Source organism: Aspergillus aculeatus, assembly GCF_001890905.1.
Source record: "Aspergillus aculeatus ATCC 16872 unplaced genomic scaffold ASPACscaffold_9, whole genome shotgun sequence".
In the NCBI taxonomy this organism is placed as follows: domain Eukaryota; kingdom Fungi; phylum Ascomycota; class Eurotiomycetes; order Eurotiales; family Aspergillaceae; genus Aspergillus; species Aspergillus aculeatus.
Window position 1 is genome coordinate 153,726 of NW_017962984.1, and position 14,421 is coordinate 168,146.

Below are 14,421 nucleotides of genomic sequence, written 5' to 3' on the forward strand. Positions count from 1 at the left end.
GAGATAGTAGTGATTATAGTAATAGTAAACGAGCCTGACTGATGAACAACTCTTCCAACTCGACCGGCAGCCCGGTATTTATCGTCTGGGGGGGCAGAGGAAGGGCTGGGATGGCGTAACTGGTAACTGGAGCTGCAACGGAGTCTAAGCCTAATCCGGGCGGACCCCAGCCAAGACATCCGCGCGGAGACTAGACCCAATTCGGCAGCCTGAATCGGATCTTGCTGGGTCGGTTCGCTACCCGAGACGTTGGTACCAGTAAGCTTTTTCTTTTCTTCACAATTGCCCCGGCTGGATTTGGAAGAGTTCGGAAAGAAGGAGAAAATTTGAGCTGTCGTGTTTATTAATTCGATGATTTGTCAATGTCTGGCTTTTTTTTGCGTGATGAGGCGGAAACGGGGCTATCGGAGATAGGGAAGGGGGAACTTCAACATGGCCTCCTCTGTGACATCGTATGCACGATTGCGTCGGATATGGATCATTTGGGGGGAGTTTATCTTCAGGGGGTGTACTGTCTTTCCCCCTCCCCCGCTTGCGTGGGCGAGGTCGAAGGTTCTAGGACTTGCGAGAGCCATAGTCAGCCCACTTTAGCACCAATTATGTGCTCATTGCACCCCCCTGAGCAATAACCTCCATCAACTCCTCCCGATCAACACTGCTCTCCACCAACCCGCGGAACACCCCCTCCGGATCAGCGATCAACTCTCTGGGAGACCCGTCTTCAACAATCCGCCCCGCGTCCAGCACCAGCACCCGATCAAAGTCCACGATCGTGCGCAGGCGGTGGGCAATCACCAGCACCGAGGAGTAATTCCTTCCAAACTCCGCCCGGATCGAGGCCTGGATTACCGCGTCCGTGGTCTTGTCGATGGCCGAGGTAGCCTCGTCCAGCACCAGGATCTTCGGACGCCGCAGGATGGCCCGCGCCAGGCAGAGGGTTTGTCGCTGGCCCTGGGAGAAATTGCTACCGCGTTCGGAGACTTTGGTGCTGAGGACGTTGCGGGGGAGGTGCGCGTGGGGTTCGAGAGATTCGAGAGGGATGTTGCTGTCGCTGTCGCTGTCATTGGTGACCTCGGGGTCATCGTGGTGCCGGGTTGTGGAGGTGGCTCGAGGGAGAAGCGTATCTGGGATGGTCCAGTGCACGCGTTGAAGGGCGGTGAAAAGGTCACGGTTGGAATATTCGTTGAACGGATCGAGGTTCGACTTGATGGTGCCCGAGAAGAGGACGGGGTCCTGGGGCACGATGGCCAGACGCGAGCGGAGGTCGTGGAGGGGGATCGTGCTGATGTCGACGCCGTCGATGCGGACACTGCCCTCTTGGGCTTCGAGGAATCGGAACAGCGCCATTGCCAGTGAGGACTTGCCGGCCCCGGTGCGGCCCACGACCCCCACGCGGGTGTTCGGTAGAATAGAGAAGGTGAGGTTCGTTAGCACGGGCGGGAGCTCGGGGGTGTAGCACACGGTCAACTCGGATACATCGAGTCGGCCCTCCGTGGGCCAGGACGCTGCCACTGGAGTGGGACTGTCGTACTTCTCCTTGGGGGTATCCAGAGACGCCGCAACTCGTTCGACGCTGTTCAGCGAGATCTCAAGGTTGGCGTACTGCCGGATCGCTTGCGACATGATCGCGCTGTATCGCATGATGAAGGTGATGGCGAATCCCGCGGTCGCGGCTGTCACACCGTTCGTGCAGAGGACCAGCGCTGACCCAAGGGTCGTGAAGATGGCACCGATCGTGCTGGCTCGCATGGAGATCCAACGGGTTAGGAGCCATAGGCTCCATGAGGCGCGGCAGTGGCGGTCAATATGCGCATGCATCTCGTCGCGGTAGGTCTCTTGTTGTTGGTAGGCGCGGATGGTCATGATACCGTCTACGGTCGCACACAGATGATTCAGGATGGGGCTTCGCATCCGGCTTTCCAATTCTTTGACAGCGCGGATCTTCCTGATGAACTTCCGACCGTAATATGTGGCCAGAAGAAGCGAGCCAAGTGACAGAAGGTTGAGCCAGACATTCACGATTGACGCTGCTAATACGATGACAAGGAGATCGACAACAAGCCCGAGAGCGTAGTTGAGATCATAGCCCAGTCGCGAATCGATCAAGCTGAAATCGGTGGAGAAATTGTTCAGGATATTCCCGGTGGGAAGCTTGTCAAGCCATTGTAGGGGTGCACGAAGGATCGAACCGAGGAAGTGATGGAAGAGTCGTCGAGACATCTGCAGTACGATACGTATGGCTAGGAAGCTCCGTGCCACAGTGACCAAGCACGAGACAATTGCAAGGGTCAGATAGATAGAAAGGAACCACCTCACGTCACTTGCCACCGCTGTGGATTTCGTCCCCAAGGAGCCTTCGACCTTCCCCGCAGATGGATCGCTGTTGTTACTCCAGACCATCATCCAAAGACCCTGTTCATGTCAGTCACAACCATAGACCAAGCAAGAGAGGTATAACTCACTCGTCCTACGCCCAGCCCACTGTATAACAGATACAGTCCTAGCAGTATCATGCAGCGATATCCAGCGCCCGAGAGCTTGAAGATCCTTTGGCGGATCTGCCATTTGCTGATCCGCGCAGCATCAACCTGACCCCGGTCTTCCAATAAAGTCTGCTCTTGCTCTGAAGGTAAAAGAGTGCCACCCCACGGCACCTCTTCAGACAAACAACCGCCAATATCCTGCGTATTCCTCGAAGTTAAAGGCTTCTCTTCACGCATCGCGGCCGAGGGCATATCACTAAAGATTCCCATCTCTTTCAGATTCTTCCGAGGCCCAGCATATCGCAGCCCTGCCTCATCCAGTGCAACAACGTACTCCGCGCCTGGGAGACACAGCTCGAGATGGTATGTCGCCAGTATGCGCGTCCGTCCATGGGCAAGGCTTCCCATGAGTGCATGCTCGTATAGATGTTGTGCGGTCTGTGCATCGATCGAACTGAAAATGTCATCCAGCACAAGAATCTCGGCACTGGAGTAAAGCGCGCGTGCAAGTGAAACACGCCATAGTTGTCCCCCGCTCAGGTTGCTGCCTTGCGGGCCCATCTCGGTCTTGTCCTTCATGTCCATCAGCTCCAAGTCGCGATCCAGAGCGCACGCTGAAACCACGCTCTGATAGCGATCTTGATCAAACGGGCTGCCAAAGAGGATGTTGTCTCGAACAGTGCCGCTGCGGATGCAGGGTTCCTGGGGAACGAAGGCGATAGCCGACGATGGCGGTCTCCGCATCTGGCCGGCAAGAAACTCACATTCGTTCAGAATAGCCGCGAGAATGAGACTTTTACCGGAGCCTGACGGGCCAGTCACAACGCTTAACGCACCCGCGGGGAATAGGAGTGTGAGATCGTTCAGTTTGAAGGCTCCGCGATGGTGGCGGTTCATCCAGGAAAGCGTCGCTTGGTCCAAGACCACATCATCCGCCGATTGGACTTGGAGACGCTGGTCAGGAGGGCGTAGGAATCTCTCAATCCGTCGAAGGCTTACTTGCGCGCTTGTGGCGCTTAGCAGGATCTGCGGAAGGACAGCCAGAGGCGTAGTCAGAGCACCGAGAAGAGAGATGGAAGTGAAGGCGATGGAAGCAGGCATCCCTTCATGGAAGATCGCATACGTGCCCAAGCATGCGGCAGATACCAGAACAGGGGCAACATTGTAAGTGACGAACATCAACAGCTCCCAAATGTAGACCTGCCATTGGCTTTCCAGTTCTTTATCGCGCAAGCCGTTGATGCAACCCTCCCACTTGTCCTCCAATGCAGACATCTTGACCTGCCGGATGCCTTGCAACACCTCGATTATGGTTGCCATCTTCTTGTCGCGGGATTTTAAGAGGTCCTTCTGCGTACCAGCATACTTGTACACAGCGTGTATGTTGCCTGCTGTGACAAGCAAAAAGACCACTGCACCGGCCGCAAGACTTCGCGGTCCCAGTAAGCGACCGATCGAGATGGCTGCGATTATGATCCTGAGTGGCGCGTCACAAAGCATAAAGCCAAGGGCAGAAAAGTCGGCTACCCTTTTCGCATCAACGGCCACGAGATTCATGGTACCTTGCTCCTCCTCCTCGTTGCTCATTGCGACCGGTGTGCTCCGAGCAGTTTTGCCACTCAGAACCTTATCGTAGATAGCTGCTGACAGCTGTTCCTGGAGCCGCACAGCGATTCGGTTGGAGGACTGGTAATAATTCCAGTTCTCAAGGAGTGCCGAGAAAATGAGTGAGGCGCCAAGTCCGATGATGGGTAGCCATAACCAAGAGTCATTGGGATCCTTCTCTAGTCGCTGCAGGATATTGAGGATGGCATATTGAGGCGCAAAAGACACAACTGCATGGACCAGAGTCAGGCAGAGCTGGAAAGCTAGAGGTTTGCGATGGCAGATGCAGAGGACTTTCCACAGGCTTGTACCGGATGGGTAGGCTGCACGAGCCTCGCGCATGAGATCGGAAAGAGTCGACGTTCGGTTGGAGTATTCTAACTCGGGCACCTCGTGAACATTGATGTGTTTCTGATCGGGAGACAAGGAAACATGTAACCAGCTGAATGATAATCTTTTGAGGAGGGAAGTCGATGATTTGCGATCCACCAGGGTCTCATTGCGGTAGACGTCCGGACGACGCGGGATGGAAGCAGCCGCGATGCAGGCACCGAATGCAGCGCATATTTGCCCTAACAGGAAGAACCGTTGGGAAGCAGAGAGCTCATCAACCTCATGATAGCGATATCCCTCACTGGTAAGCATGGCCAGCATAGCAAGACAGCCGACACTGATCCAGCAGCCATGCGTAAAACGAGTCGTACATTCTCTCTCCCCCATTAGAACTGACAGGCTGATCACCAGCATTACCCACGCAGCGATGCGCAGCCATAATAACCAGGTAAAGGCGGGATTTGAGGTGATAGTACGGACGACGATCTCGGCTACCGACAAGCAGACCCCGGTGGCAGTCGCGATAAGCAGAACAGTGCAAGGTACCTTGTCGGAAAAGGCCCAAATGGAGTCCGGAGTAGCATGACCATCTTTGTCATGATAGTCGATTTGTGAGTCGTCTTGAAGTGAGAGTGATAGGCGATGTTGGTTGTGTCGATACCGAAGGGCGAGAAGGCAAGCGGCGCGTCCGCCCACAATCGCCGAAAGGCCGAAGCCGATCACGTGAAGCACGAGCAGAGCCATTTTTGTCTTTCGTCCCGCGCAGCAGGGCAGCTCACAGCCCGAGAGTGCATTCTTGCTGCATTCAATGCAGTGTGCAGAAGACAGAAGTTCGGTGCTTCGGCCAAAGCTTTAGAGATTCGAGGACACTCCAGATCAGGCTGCCGGGTTAATCAAACAAATATGGGAGACTGGGGGAAAATTCGGAGCAGAGAAAACTCAGGAGTGGCTGACGTATACTCTTTCATCAGTTCCTCCACTCCTCGGGCATCTTGCCCTAACCCGGTTGGTCTCATCCTCGTGCATCGCAATCCACCCTCCCATTCGGCTAGACAGGAATAGCTGTTGCCATTGCGTGGATGCACGACACCTCGCGTCCGATCTTAGGAAGATGATTTGATCTTATCTGATGGAACTTGTCTCTCGGCGATAGCATGATCGTCCTTGGATCGGTAGCTGAATTTGGAAACTCGGACTTCATTACTTCCTCGGGATGTTGTCCAGCTAGTGCAGTAGTCATGTACTTGGTCGAATGAACCCTACGCTGGCCTTACGCGGTAGAAGATAATCAGCCTAGCAGCTAACCTTTAGAGTTACTTCAGGAATGATATGTCTCGTTCGATATTCTGGTTCAGTGAAGGATTCCGACCAGCAGAGTAGGTCACACTTGATTGATGGGTGTTGTACGAGTGGTTCACCGCGACAGCTTGGGGATAGCCTTCGACGAAGCTCTTCCTGGTCAGTCGCCAACACCGCACCGACCAGGTCGGTCGGATCTCTGGTTCCTGGCTTCGGAATTGTATGGAACTATTTGGACTGGATTTGCAGGTAGCTCTTGATGGTTATGTGGTAGTCAAATCTTGTTTTGAGGTCTCTAAGCCTTGGACCAGTGATCGCAAAGTCTAAGACACTCGGAAAGATATGTATTGCTAGACCCCCACGAGCAGTGAATTATGAGATACAGACACTGGAATGAATCCTTTCAAAGGCACAAGACAGTATTCCAAGATTTATATGCATAAAATCTGCAAGAAGTAAGCCTGAAATCCAATTGCTGTGTGGGTTATGTTTTTGAAACTGAGTAGGGGTTGAGGGGAGACAAGATAGTGAGCAGGAGGAATCTCTATACAATGAACAATTGAGGGGCAAAACAACAAGAAACAGTCACGTGGTCTAATGGTTATGATTTCTCGTTCACATCCGCTGAACGACCCGAGAAGGTTCCCGGTTCGATCCCGGGCGTGACTATGCTTTTTTTCTTTCCTCTCGCCCTCAGCCACTTTACCTCCTCCAACCATCCACCCCCATCGTCAACCATGGCCATTATTAATATATATTGGATGCTTATCAGGTTCCAAACCACCTGCACTTATTGCTCATCAACCCTACAAGCGGAAATTCGCCATTCACTCATTTTCGAGACCAGCACTGATGGCATGACTGAGGCCCTTCCCCCCACCCCCCCCCTGCCAAGCAAGATCTTCAGCGATTCAGGATTGGTGCTTTCCCCGCACGAAACACGGTTAAATCTTTTTGTCTTCAGCCATGGCTATTCTTTCGATACTCGAATCAGGAAATTCTCCGGATACCCCAGGCTCTTCATGTCTCTCCGCACCGGAGGATCAGCACAAGCCATTCCAGGGGCAGAGCTCCTGTGGGGTGACATTTAAGCTGAGACTCCTCGTTTCAACTCGAATTGAAGTGGAAATGTAGCGCTCACCGAGATGTTGACCCTCAGTACCGCTCTCTCCCTTGCTTTGGCTGCTGGCCTAGTCCCAGTCACCGCGTTGAACGTCAACACCATCACCTCCAAGTACTTTGGCAACGATGCCCCCTGGTATCGTGACCGCATCCCGCTCTTCGAGACCGACCAGACCGTGCTCCAAGATGTCTACTATTACCGCTGGGGTGTCTTCCGCGCTCATCAGCGTGACCTGGGCGCCGAAGGCTACCTGACCACCGAGTTTCTCAACGACGTGAGCTGGCAAAAGAGCCCGTGGGCACTCCTGATTGATGCCTCCAATTTCCACCTGCGCGAAGGGCGCTGGTCGCGGGACCGTCGCTTCACCAGCGACTATGGCAATTTCCTGTTCGGTCCCAACGGAATCCAAAACCAGTTCTCCGAGTCCCTCGCCGATGGGGTGTGGCAGGTGTATCTGGTGGACGGCGTCGCTGACGACGCTACGTCCCATCTCTCAGCCATGCAATCCTTCTTCCAGGGTTGGAACTCGACGACCCTCGGGGTTGGCGGCTACGACTCATCGAAAGGCTTGTACTGGATCCAACCCTTGACTGATGCCACCGAGTACACCATCTCCAGCATCGATGCGACCAACGGCACGGACGGCTTCACAGGAGGCTACTCCTTCCGTCCCAGCATCAACAGCTACCAATACGCGAACGCGCGCGCGATCGCTCAACTGGCCGAGCTGACGGGTGACACCGCTGTGGCGGACCAGTACAACGCCTACGCCGACACACTCCAGCGCCTCGTTCAGGCCGACCTCTGGAACAGCACATTCTCCCACTTCATCGACCGCTACGAGGTGAACAACGAGTACGTGACATACTGGGACTTCATCCGCGGCCGAGAGCTCGTCGGCTACGTGCCCTGGGCGCATGACCTCCCGGACGACAATGCCACCTACGCAGCGGCCTGGAGCCACGTCCTGGACTCGGACAAGCTGGCTGGGGCGCACGGGCTGCGCACCAACGAACCCAGCTACCAGTACTACATGGTGCAGTATCGCTACGAAGGCACCCACCCGGAGTGCCAGTGGAACGGCCCGGCCTGGCCATACCAGACGACCCAGGTGCTCACGGCACTGGCCAATCTCCTCGACCACTACCCCAAGTCCGCCGCCACGGGGGTCATCAACCAAGCCGACTACACGCAGATCCTGCTGCAATACGCCCGGCTGCACTACAACCCGGCCCGCGGTGGCATTCTTGACGTGGAAGAAGACTACTATGCCGACACCGGCAGCCCGATCGTGGGGCTGACGCGCTCGCCGCACTACTTCCACTCCGGGTTCGTCGATGTCATCCTGTCCGGATTCGTCGGGCTGCGACCCCGTGCTGATAACGTCCTGGAGGTCAACCCGCAGGCCGACAGCGGGACCGTCTCATACTTCCGGGCCGAGCGCATCCTCTACCACGGCCACGAGGTCGCCGTGCAATGGGACGCTACGGGCAAGCACTACGGCAAGGCCGGGCTCTACGTGGAGGTAGACGGCAAAACGGTCGCCAGTGCGTCGAAGCTGACGCGCCTGGCGGCCAACATCACCCGCGCGGCGCCGCCCACCGTCGACCGGCCCATCGCCGTCTCCGTCCAGCTGGGGACCACCACGGAGTATCCGGTGGGAAGTGTCTCGGTCGCCGGGGCGGATGCCGACGATGTGCACGCCGCCATCGACGGCCGAGTCTGGTTCTACCCGGAGACCGACGTAGCCAACGGGTGGGACAGTCCCGCCGGCAACGGCACGGAAATCTGGTACCAGATCAACTTCGGCAGTGCGACGCAGACCGGCCGCGCGGAGATCGCCTTCTTCGCGAATGCCACCCAGGGGTATGCGGTGCCCACCTCGTATCGGATCGAGCAGCTCGATGGCGACTCGTGGACGGCGGTGTCGAAGGCCAAGTATGATCAGCCGCTGGCGAACGGGATCACGAATGCTTCGTGGCAGACGGCGCAGACAAGCCAGGTTAGGCTGGTGTTTACGCCGACGAAGGGGGAGAAGGTGCGCTTGGTCGAGTGGAAGGTCTTCAGCAGTTGATTCTTGCCTGATGTATGTTATAAGTACATGATGGAATCGATGAATGTTTTCCCATCCCTGCTGAGCTTGTTGTTTTCAGTTCTTTTCGTGTACGGATGTTGATATTAGTTGTACGAATTCACCGTGTTTCTGTCCGAGCTCAGACTATACCTTCACGCCTTCACTTCTCAGCCGACTCAACAGGCACTGCTCCCAACCACCCCGTTATCTTCCACAACCCCGTCCCAAAGAATAAAAAGAGCTGGTTCATGATGATGTGACACGAGGTTTCGTTCTAGAAGCCTGCACAGATTTGGTAGATAGACTGTACACCGGCGCGGCTTGCCGTGACATCATCCGCCGAAATGCCTGAACGATATTGGCAAAACGGGGCAGAAAAGAGATCGAGGATCGTCCTTTCATGATGAGAGTCTACCTTCCTACTACGGACATGATAAGATTAGGTTTAGATCATAACCTTTGTCCTTCTTTTCCTATCTTCTTGCGGATGCTTGAGGTGCGGTGTATGTAGGTACAGCATACTATAATTATATATTCGCCCACGATGCAAGCAAGTATCATGGATGAGGCGACATCTTGAATGTTATCTTAGATCCTGTAAACTAAAAAATCATAGGCAGAGTCCTCAGATGTATTGAGTCAGAGGAGTTAGACAACGATGGATTAATATAGAACCAATGTTGCTGTTTCACCAGCAAATCCCGAGATTGCCCGCCCAACCAGGCCAAGTGGGCGGGGCCGGAGCACAACAACCATGGCTGTTATTGATGGGTTCCCCCTCATTGATGCATGCAATGCCATTGAGGGCAAGTCAACTGCACTGCCCGCTAAACTAAACTGAAACCGGTAGGATGCTCCTATCTTTGCTGACATTCCTGCTTTCTGGATGATTTCTCTCTCCAGTCTATTAATCATCCAAAATAAGCATTTCCCCCACCATACCCTCTCTGGCAAGACCGTCCGCTATGCACGGATGAGGCTGCACTAAACCCTCACTATTCCTCACTTTAACCACTTTTAACCACTTTTAACCACATTTAAACCTGCGACTCCACCGCCTCCCGTGCCGACACCCGTTTTTCCTCTTTGGTTTGGCTTCATCCTCCTCTCCTGCCAACTTCTTTTCTCTCATTCTTGCTGGGATGACCCACTCCGACCGGTCTCGTCTCGGTCAACTCTCGCCCCCGGTCGGGTTCCCGATCATTCCATCTGCTCGATAATGCGCGTCAGTGGCTGTCTGGCGTGTTGTTGTCTGGTATGACCATTATGTGCCCGGTGAAGTTGACATCACTCACCATGGAGCCTCGGCTGCGGCAATCGGCACTTGGGGGAAGGATGCTTTCATCTTGAAGCTTGTACTCCCTTCGCGCCATCATCATCATCGCTTAGGTTTTGATGTACCTGGGACTTCCCTGGGCTAAGCATCCGGGCCGCGTCTGGGCACGACTCATCCGTGGAAATCAGCCGGCGTGGCGTTGATGCCAATTTCGATGCGGGATTATCGTCCAAGTCTATATCGACATCTGCAGAATGACGATAGTATGTAATCGGGGGGTCTCTGCATGCTGTCCTGAGACTGTCTCCCCCTGTCAGGCTCCACCGCCGATCCCTGAGCACAATTGCGCCTGTGTCGACTTTCTGTTGAATATGCTCCATTGCTATCGGATGGCGGGATCGTTCGAGACTGGCCTCCACGACCATACTCGTTGCCTACAAATACCCTCGTCGCCCTCGCAAATCTGGGTCATTCTATACACAGCTTAACTCCCATTGCCTTTGCCTAGTCTACAGTTTCTAAAAATTCTTCATCTGCTTTCTCGTGCCAAATTCATCCATCTCAGAACCAACCCGCTCTATACGATTTACTCATGTCTGACCTGCCCGGTGAAAGACTCTGGCCCGCGACCGTCGACCACCGCGCGCGCTCATCCCCATCGGAGCTCGTCGGCCTCATCCCAAAGGGCTCTGAAGTGTCCGATGGCTACCAGGAACTGAGCTTTGCGGGCCTCGCCCGTGCTGTTGATGCGTGCGCTCGCTGGATCGAAGCTCGCATCGGCCGAGCCAAACAGCCCGAGACCATCGCGTATATGGCCACGAACGACGTGCGGTACTTGGTCTTCATCCTGGCCTCTCACAAAACTGGCTATCAGGTACGAAAATATCTCAAAGGCCCAGTCACTTTGGGCTAGCACTAACCCAGACCAGCCTCTTCTTCCCTCCACCCGTCTCTCGGACGACGCCTACAAGCACATCCTCACCGTCACCAGGTGCCGGAAATTCTTCTACACCCCTGACAAGCAGCGCCGTGTGTCGGAGATTCAGACAGCCCAGCCTGAGACCCAACTCTTCGAAGTCCCCTCTCTGACCGAGTTCCTCGAATCCGAAAGTTCCCCTTACCCCTTCGACAAGTCATACCAAGAAGCAGAGGATGAGGTGGCCATTATCATCCACAGTTCCGGGACGACGGGCATGCCCAAACCCGTGCCTCTCACCCACGGCTTCCTCGCAACCATGGACATGGGCGCCTATCTCTCGCGCCCTGAAGGCCGTCAATCCGCGTTGTTCCACGATCTCCAACCGGGACAGCTGGTGATGTCGACGACGCCGTTGGTTCACCTGATGGGCCTCATCGCCTTCACCGAAGCTCTGTTCCACGAGATCCCATTCGTCATGTGTCCCGACAAGCCCCTGTCAGTGGATATAATTGTCGACGTGATTCAAGCCACGCATCCCACCGCCGTCCTGCTACCGCCATCGATCCTGGAAGACATGAGCCATTCCGCCGACGCGCGCGCCGCACTCCGAAGTCTGGAGGCCGTCTACTTCGCGGGCGCGCCGCTCTCCCCGGAGGTGGGCGATCTGCTCGAGCAGGACACCAAGGTCATCACCGTGATCGGATCCAGCGAGATGGGGCTCATCAGCTCCTTTGTGCCGCAAGGCGAGAAGGTCTGGGGCTACTTCGAGTGGAACCCGGCGTACGGCGTCGAGATGCAGCCGCAGGGGGATGGATTGTACGAGCTGGTGATCCCCCGGCGCGCCGACAGCCGACGCATCCACGGCATCTTCCACACCTTCCCCGATCTCCACGAATACCACACCAACGACCTCTTCGTGCAGCACCCCGAGCGGCCCAACCTGTGGAAGTACCACGGCCGCAAGGATGACGTCCTCGTCCTGAGCAACGGCGAGAAGCTCAACCCCGTGACGCTGGAGAAGACGGTCGAGGGCCACCCGCGCGTCAAGCACGCCCTGGTGATCGGCCAGAGCCGCTTCCAGACGGCGCTGCTGGTCGAGCCAAGCGGTCCCGTGACCGACGAGAAGGCGTTCATCGAGGCCATCTGGCCTACGGTGGAGCGGGCCAACGAGACGGTGCCCAAGTACGGCCGGGTGTCGAAGAACAAGGTCCGGCTGGCCTCGCCCGCGAAGCCATTCCAGGTGACTCCCAAGGGCACGACCAAGCGCCGCGCCGTCAACAGTGACTACGCGGAGGAGATCGAGGCCATCTACGCTGCCGCAGCCGCGGCCGAGGCGGCCGGCGTGCCCCAGCTGCCGGACACACTGGACCTGGCGCACCTGTGCGAGTACGTGCGCAGCCTCGTCGCCGAGCTCCTCGCCCGCGCCGACCTGAAGGACGACGAGGACCTCTACGCCGCCGGCATGGACTCGCTGCAGACGATCCAGCTGGCGCGGACGCTGCAGACGGCGGTCGCCAACCGCCTCACCGACACCCCCGTCGCAATCAACCAGCAGCAGATCTACGCTCATCCGAGCGTCGCCCAACTGGGCCAGTATCTGGTCGACCTCGTGCACGGCCAAGCCAGCGCGACGACCATCTCCCGCCCCGAGCGCATCGCCAACATGATCGAGAAATACGCCGCCCAACTCCCGCCCCACCAGCCACTGCCCACCTCCCTTCCCGACAAATCCACCGTCATCCTGACCGGCTCGACCGGCTCCCTGGGCACCTACCTCCTCCACCGGCTGCTGACCTCCCCCACGGTCGCGAAAGTCTACTGCTTCAACCGCAGCGCCACGGCCGCGGACCGCCAACGCGAGAGCTTCACCACCAAGGGACTGGACACGGCCCTGCTCTCCGACGCCAGCCGCGTGGAATTCCTGACCGTCGCCTTCGGCGCGGCGCACTTCGGCCTCTCCGACGCGACCTACACCACCCTCTCGGAGTCCGTGGACTTGATCATCCACAACGCGTGGAAGGTCAACTTCAACCACCCGCTGGAGTCGTTCGAGGACCCGCACCTGCGGGGGGTGCTCGAGTTCCTGCGGTTCAGCCACGCCAGCGCGCACCGCGCGCACCTGGCGTTCGTGTCCAGCGTGAGCACGATCGGGAGCTGGACGGCGGAGATGGGCCGGGTGGTGCCCGAGGCGCCCGTCGAGGATGTGCGCGCGGTGCTGGAGCAAGGCTACGGCGAGTCGAAGTTCGTCAGTGAGCGGCTGTGCTGGGCGGCGGCCCAGCGCTCCGGGATCCCAACCACGGTGCTCCGCGTGGGCCAGATCGGGGGGCCGACCACCCGGCAGGGGAAGTGGAATGTGGACGAGTGGGTGCCCAACCTGGTCAAGTCGAGCGTGGCCATGGGCAAGGTGCCGAAGGATCTGGGCGGGTATGCCGTCGATTGGGTGCCTGTGGTGAGTATCCCCCCCCTCCCTTTCCTTGTCTCCTCAAAACATGAAAACACAAGAAAGAGGCACACACGCAAAGAGAGAAACAGAAAAAGCTGACAAGTGTGAAACCGACAGGACACCCTCGCCACCATCACCACAGAGCTCACGCACACCCGCCGCGGCGAACAGTCCCAGACCCCGCACCGCGTCTACCACCTCGTCAACCCGACCAAGACCGCCTGGGCCGACCTCGTGCCCGCCATCCAGGCCAAATACCCCCACGTGCAGGCGGTGGGCTTCGACGCCTGGCTCCGGGAGCTGGAGGGCATCCCCTCGCCCAGCGAGGAGGAGGTCCGCGCGAAGCCGGCGCTGAAGCTGCTGGATTTCTACCGCGGGCTGAGTGGGAGCGTGCTGTCGGCGGAGATTGCGGTGGAGCGGACGAGGCAGGGGAGTGGGACGATGGCGAGGTTGGGGGGCGTGACGGGGGAGTTGATGGGGAATTGGTTGGAGCAGTGGGGGTTTTGATTATTCCTTGCTTGAAGTCTTGATTCGTGAGTTTGGTGGGGAGAATGCGCAAGGGGGGAGAAACAGTGGGAACGTAAAGCTGGGGGGTTGGCGCGTGTCTAACACATGCATGCATATCTGCGGCCGGCGCTTTGTTCTTTCTTGTTAATTTTAGCATCGGGTATAGACTTTAGCATAGCATAGAATGCATATCTTGGCTTTTCACTTGGATTATACTCGGTACGTACATAGGCGATATGAGCAAAGTGCAAATTTTGACTTTGTCCCTGGCAGATTTCCCTTCCTTGCATCCAGACGACAACAACCACACAATCACAACAATGTTCGTAGATCAGAGCCTCAAGGAAGGGGGTATATAA

At 56.7% G+C, this 14,421-nt stretch overlaps 3 protein-coding genes and 1 non-coding gene across 4 annotated transcripts; 3 read left to right on the plus strand and 1 right to left on the minus strand.

Annotated features, from left to right (window-relative positions):
* Positions 1–624: 624 nt before the first annotated feature.
* On the minus strand, positions 625–5,024 carry ASPACDRAFT_10279 (uncharacterized protein; the record flags this gene model as incomplete). The annotated part of the gene is made up of 2 exons (XM_020195298.1): positions 625–2,412; positions 2,463–5,024. Coding segments are annotated over 2 exons (4,350 nt in total), but the record flags the coding sequence as incomplete, so codon positions are not given.
* A 1,279-nt stretch (positions 5,025–6,303) lies between these two features.
* ASPACDRAFT_t172 lies at positions 6,304–6,389 on the plus strand. Its single transcript has one exon. It is a non-coding gene; the product is annotated as a tRNA-Val (tRNA).
* A 341-nt stretch (positions 6,390–6,730) lies between these two features.
* On the plus strand, positions 6,731–9,159 carry ASPACDRAFT_120207 (uncharacterized protein). The gene has a single exon (XM_020196326.1). The coding sequence runs from the start codon at positions 6,866–6,868 to the stop codon at positions 8,915–8,917; it is 2,052 nt and encodes a 683-aa protein (XP_020055442.1). The 5' UTR covers positions 6,731–6,865; the 3' UTR covers positions 8,918–9,159.
* Positions 9,160–10,785: 1,626 nt separating this feature from the next.
* Positions 10,786–14,062, plus strand: ASPACDRAFT_1870165 (uncharacterized protein; the record flags this gene model as incomplete). The annotated part of the gene is made up of 3 exons (XM_020197946.1): positions 10,786–11,091; positions 11,123–13,561; positions 13,673–14,062. 3 exons carry the CDS (start codon positions 10,786–10,788, stop codon positions 14,060–14,062), a joined length of 3,135 nt encoding a protein of 1,044 aa, XP_020055443.1.
* Positions 14,063–14,421: the final 359 nt, after the last annotated feature.

Coding starts and splice junctions, on each gene's coding strand:
- ASPACDRAFT_120207 (XM_020196326.1), top strand. CDS start 6,866: ATGTTGACCCTCAGTACCGCTCTCTCCCTTGCTTTGGCTGCTGGCCTA.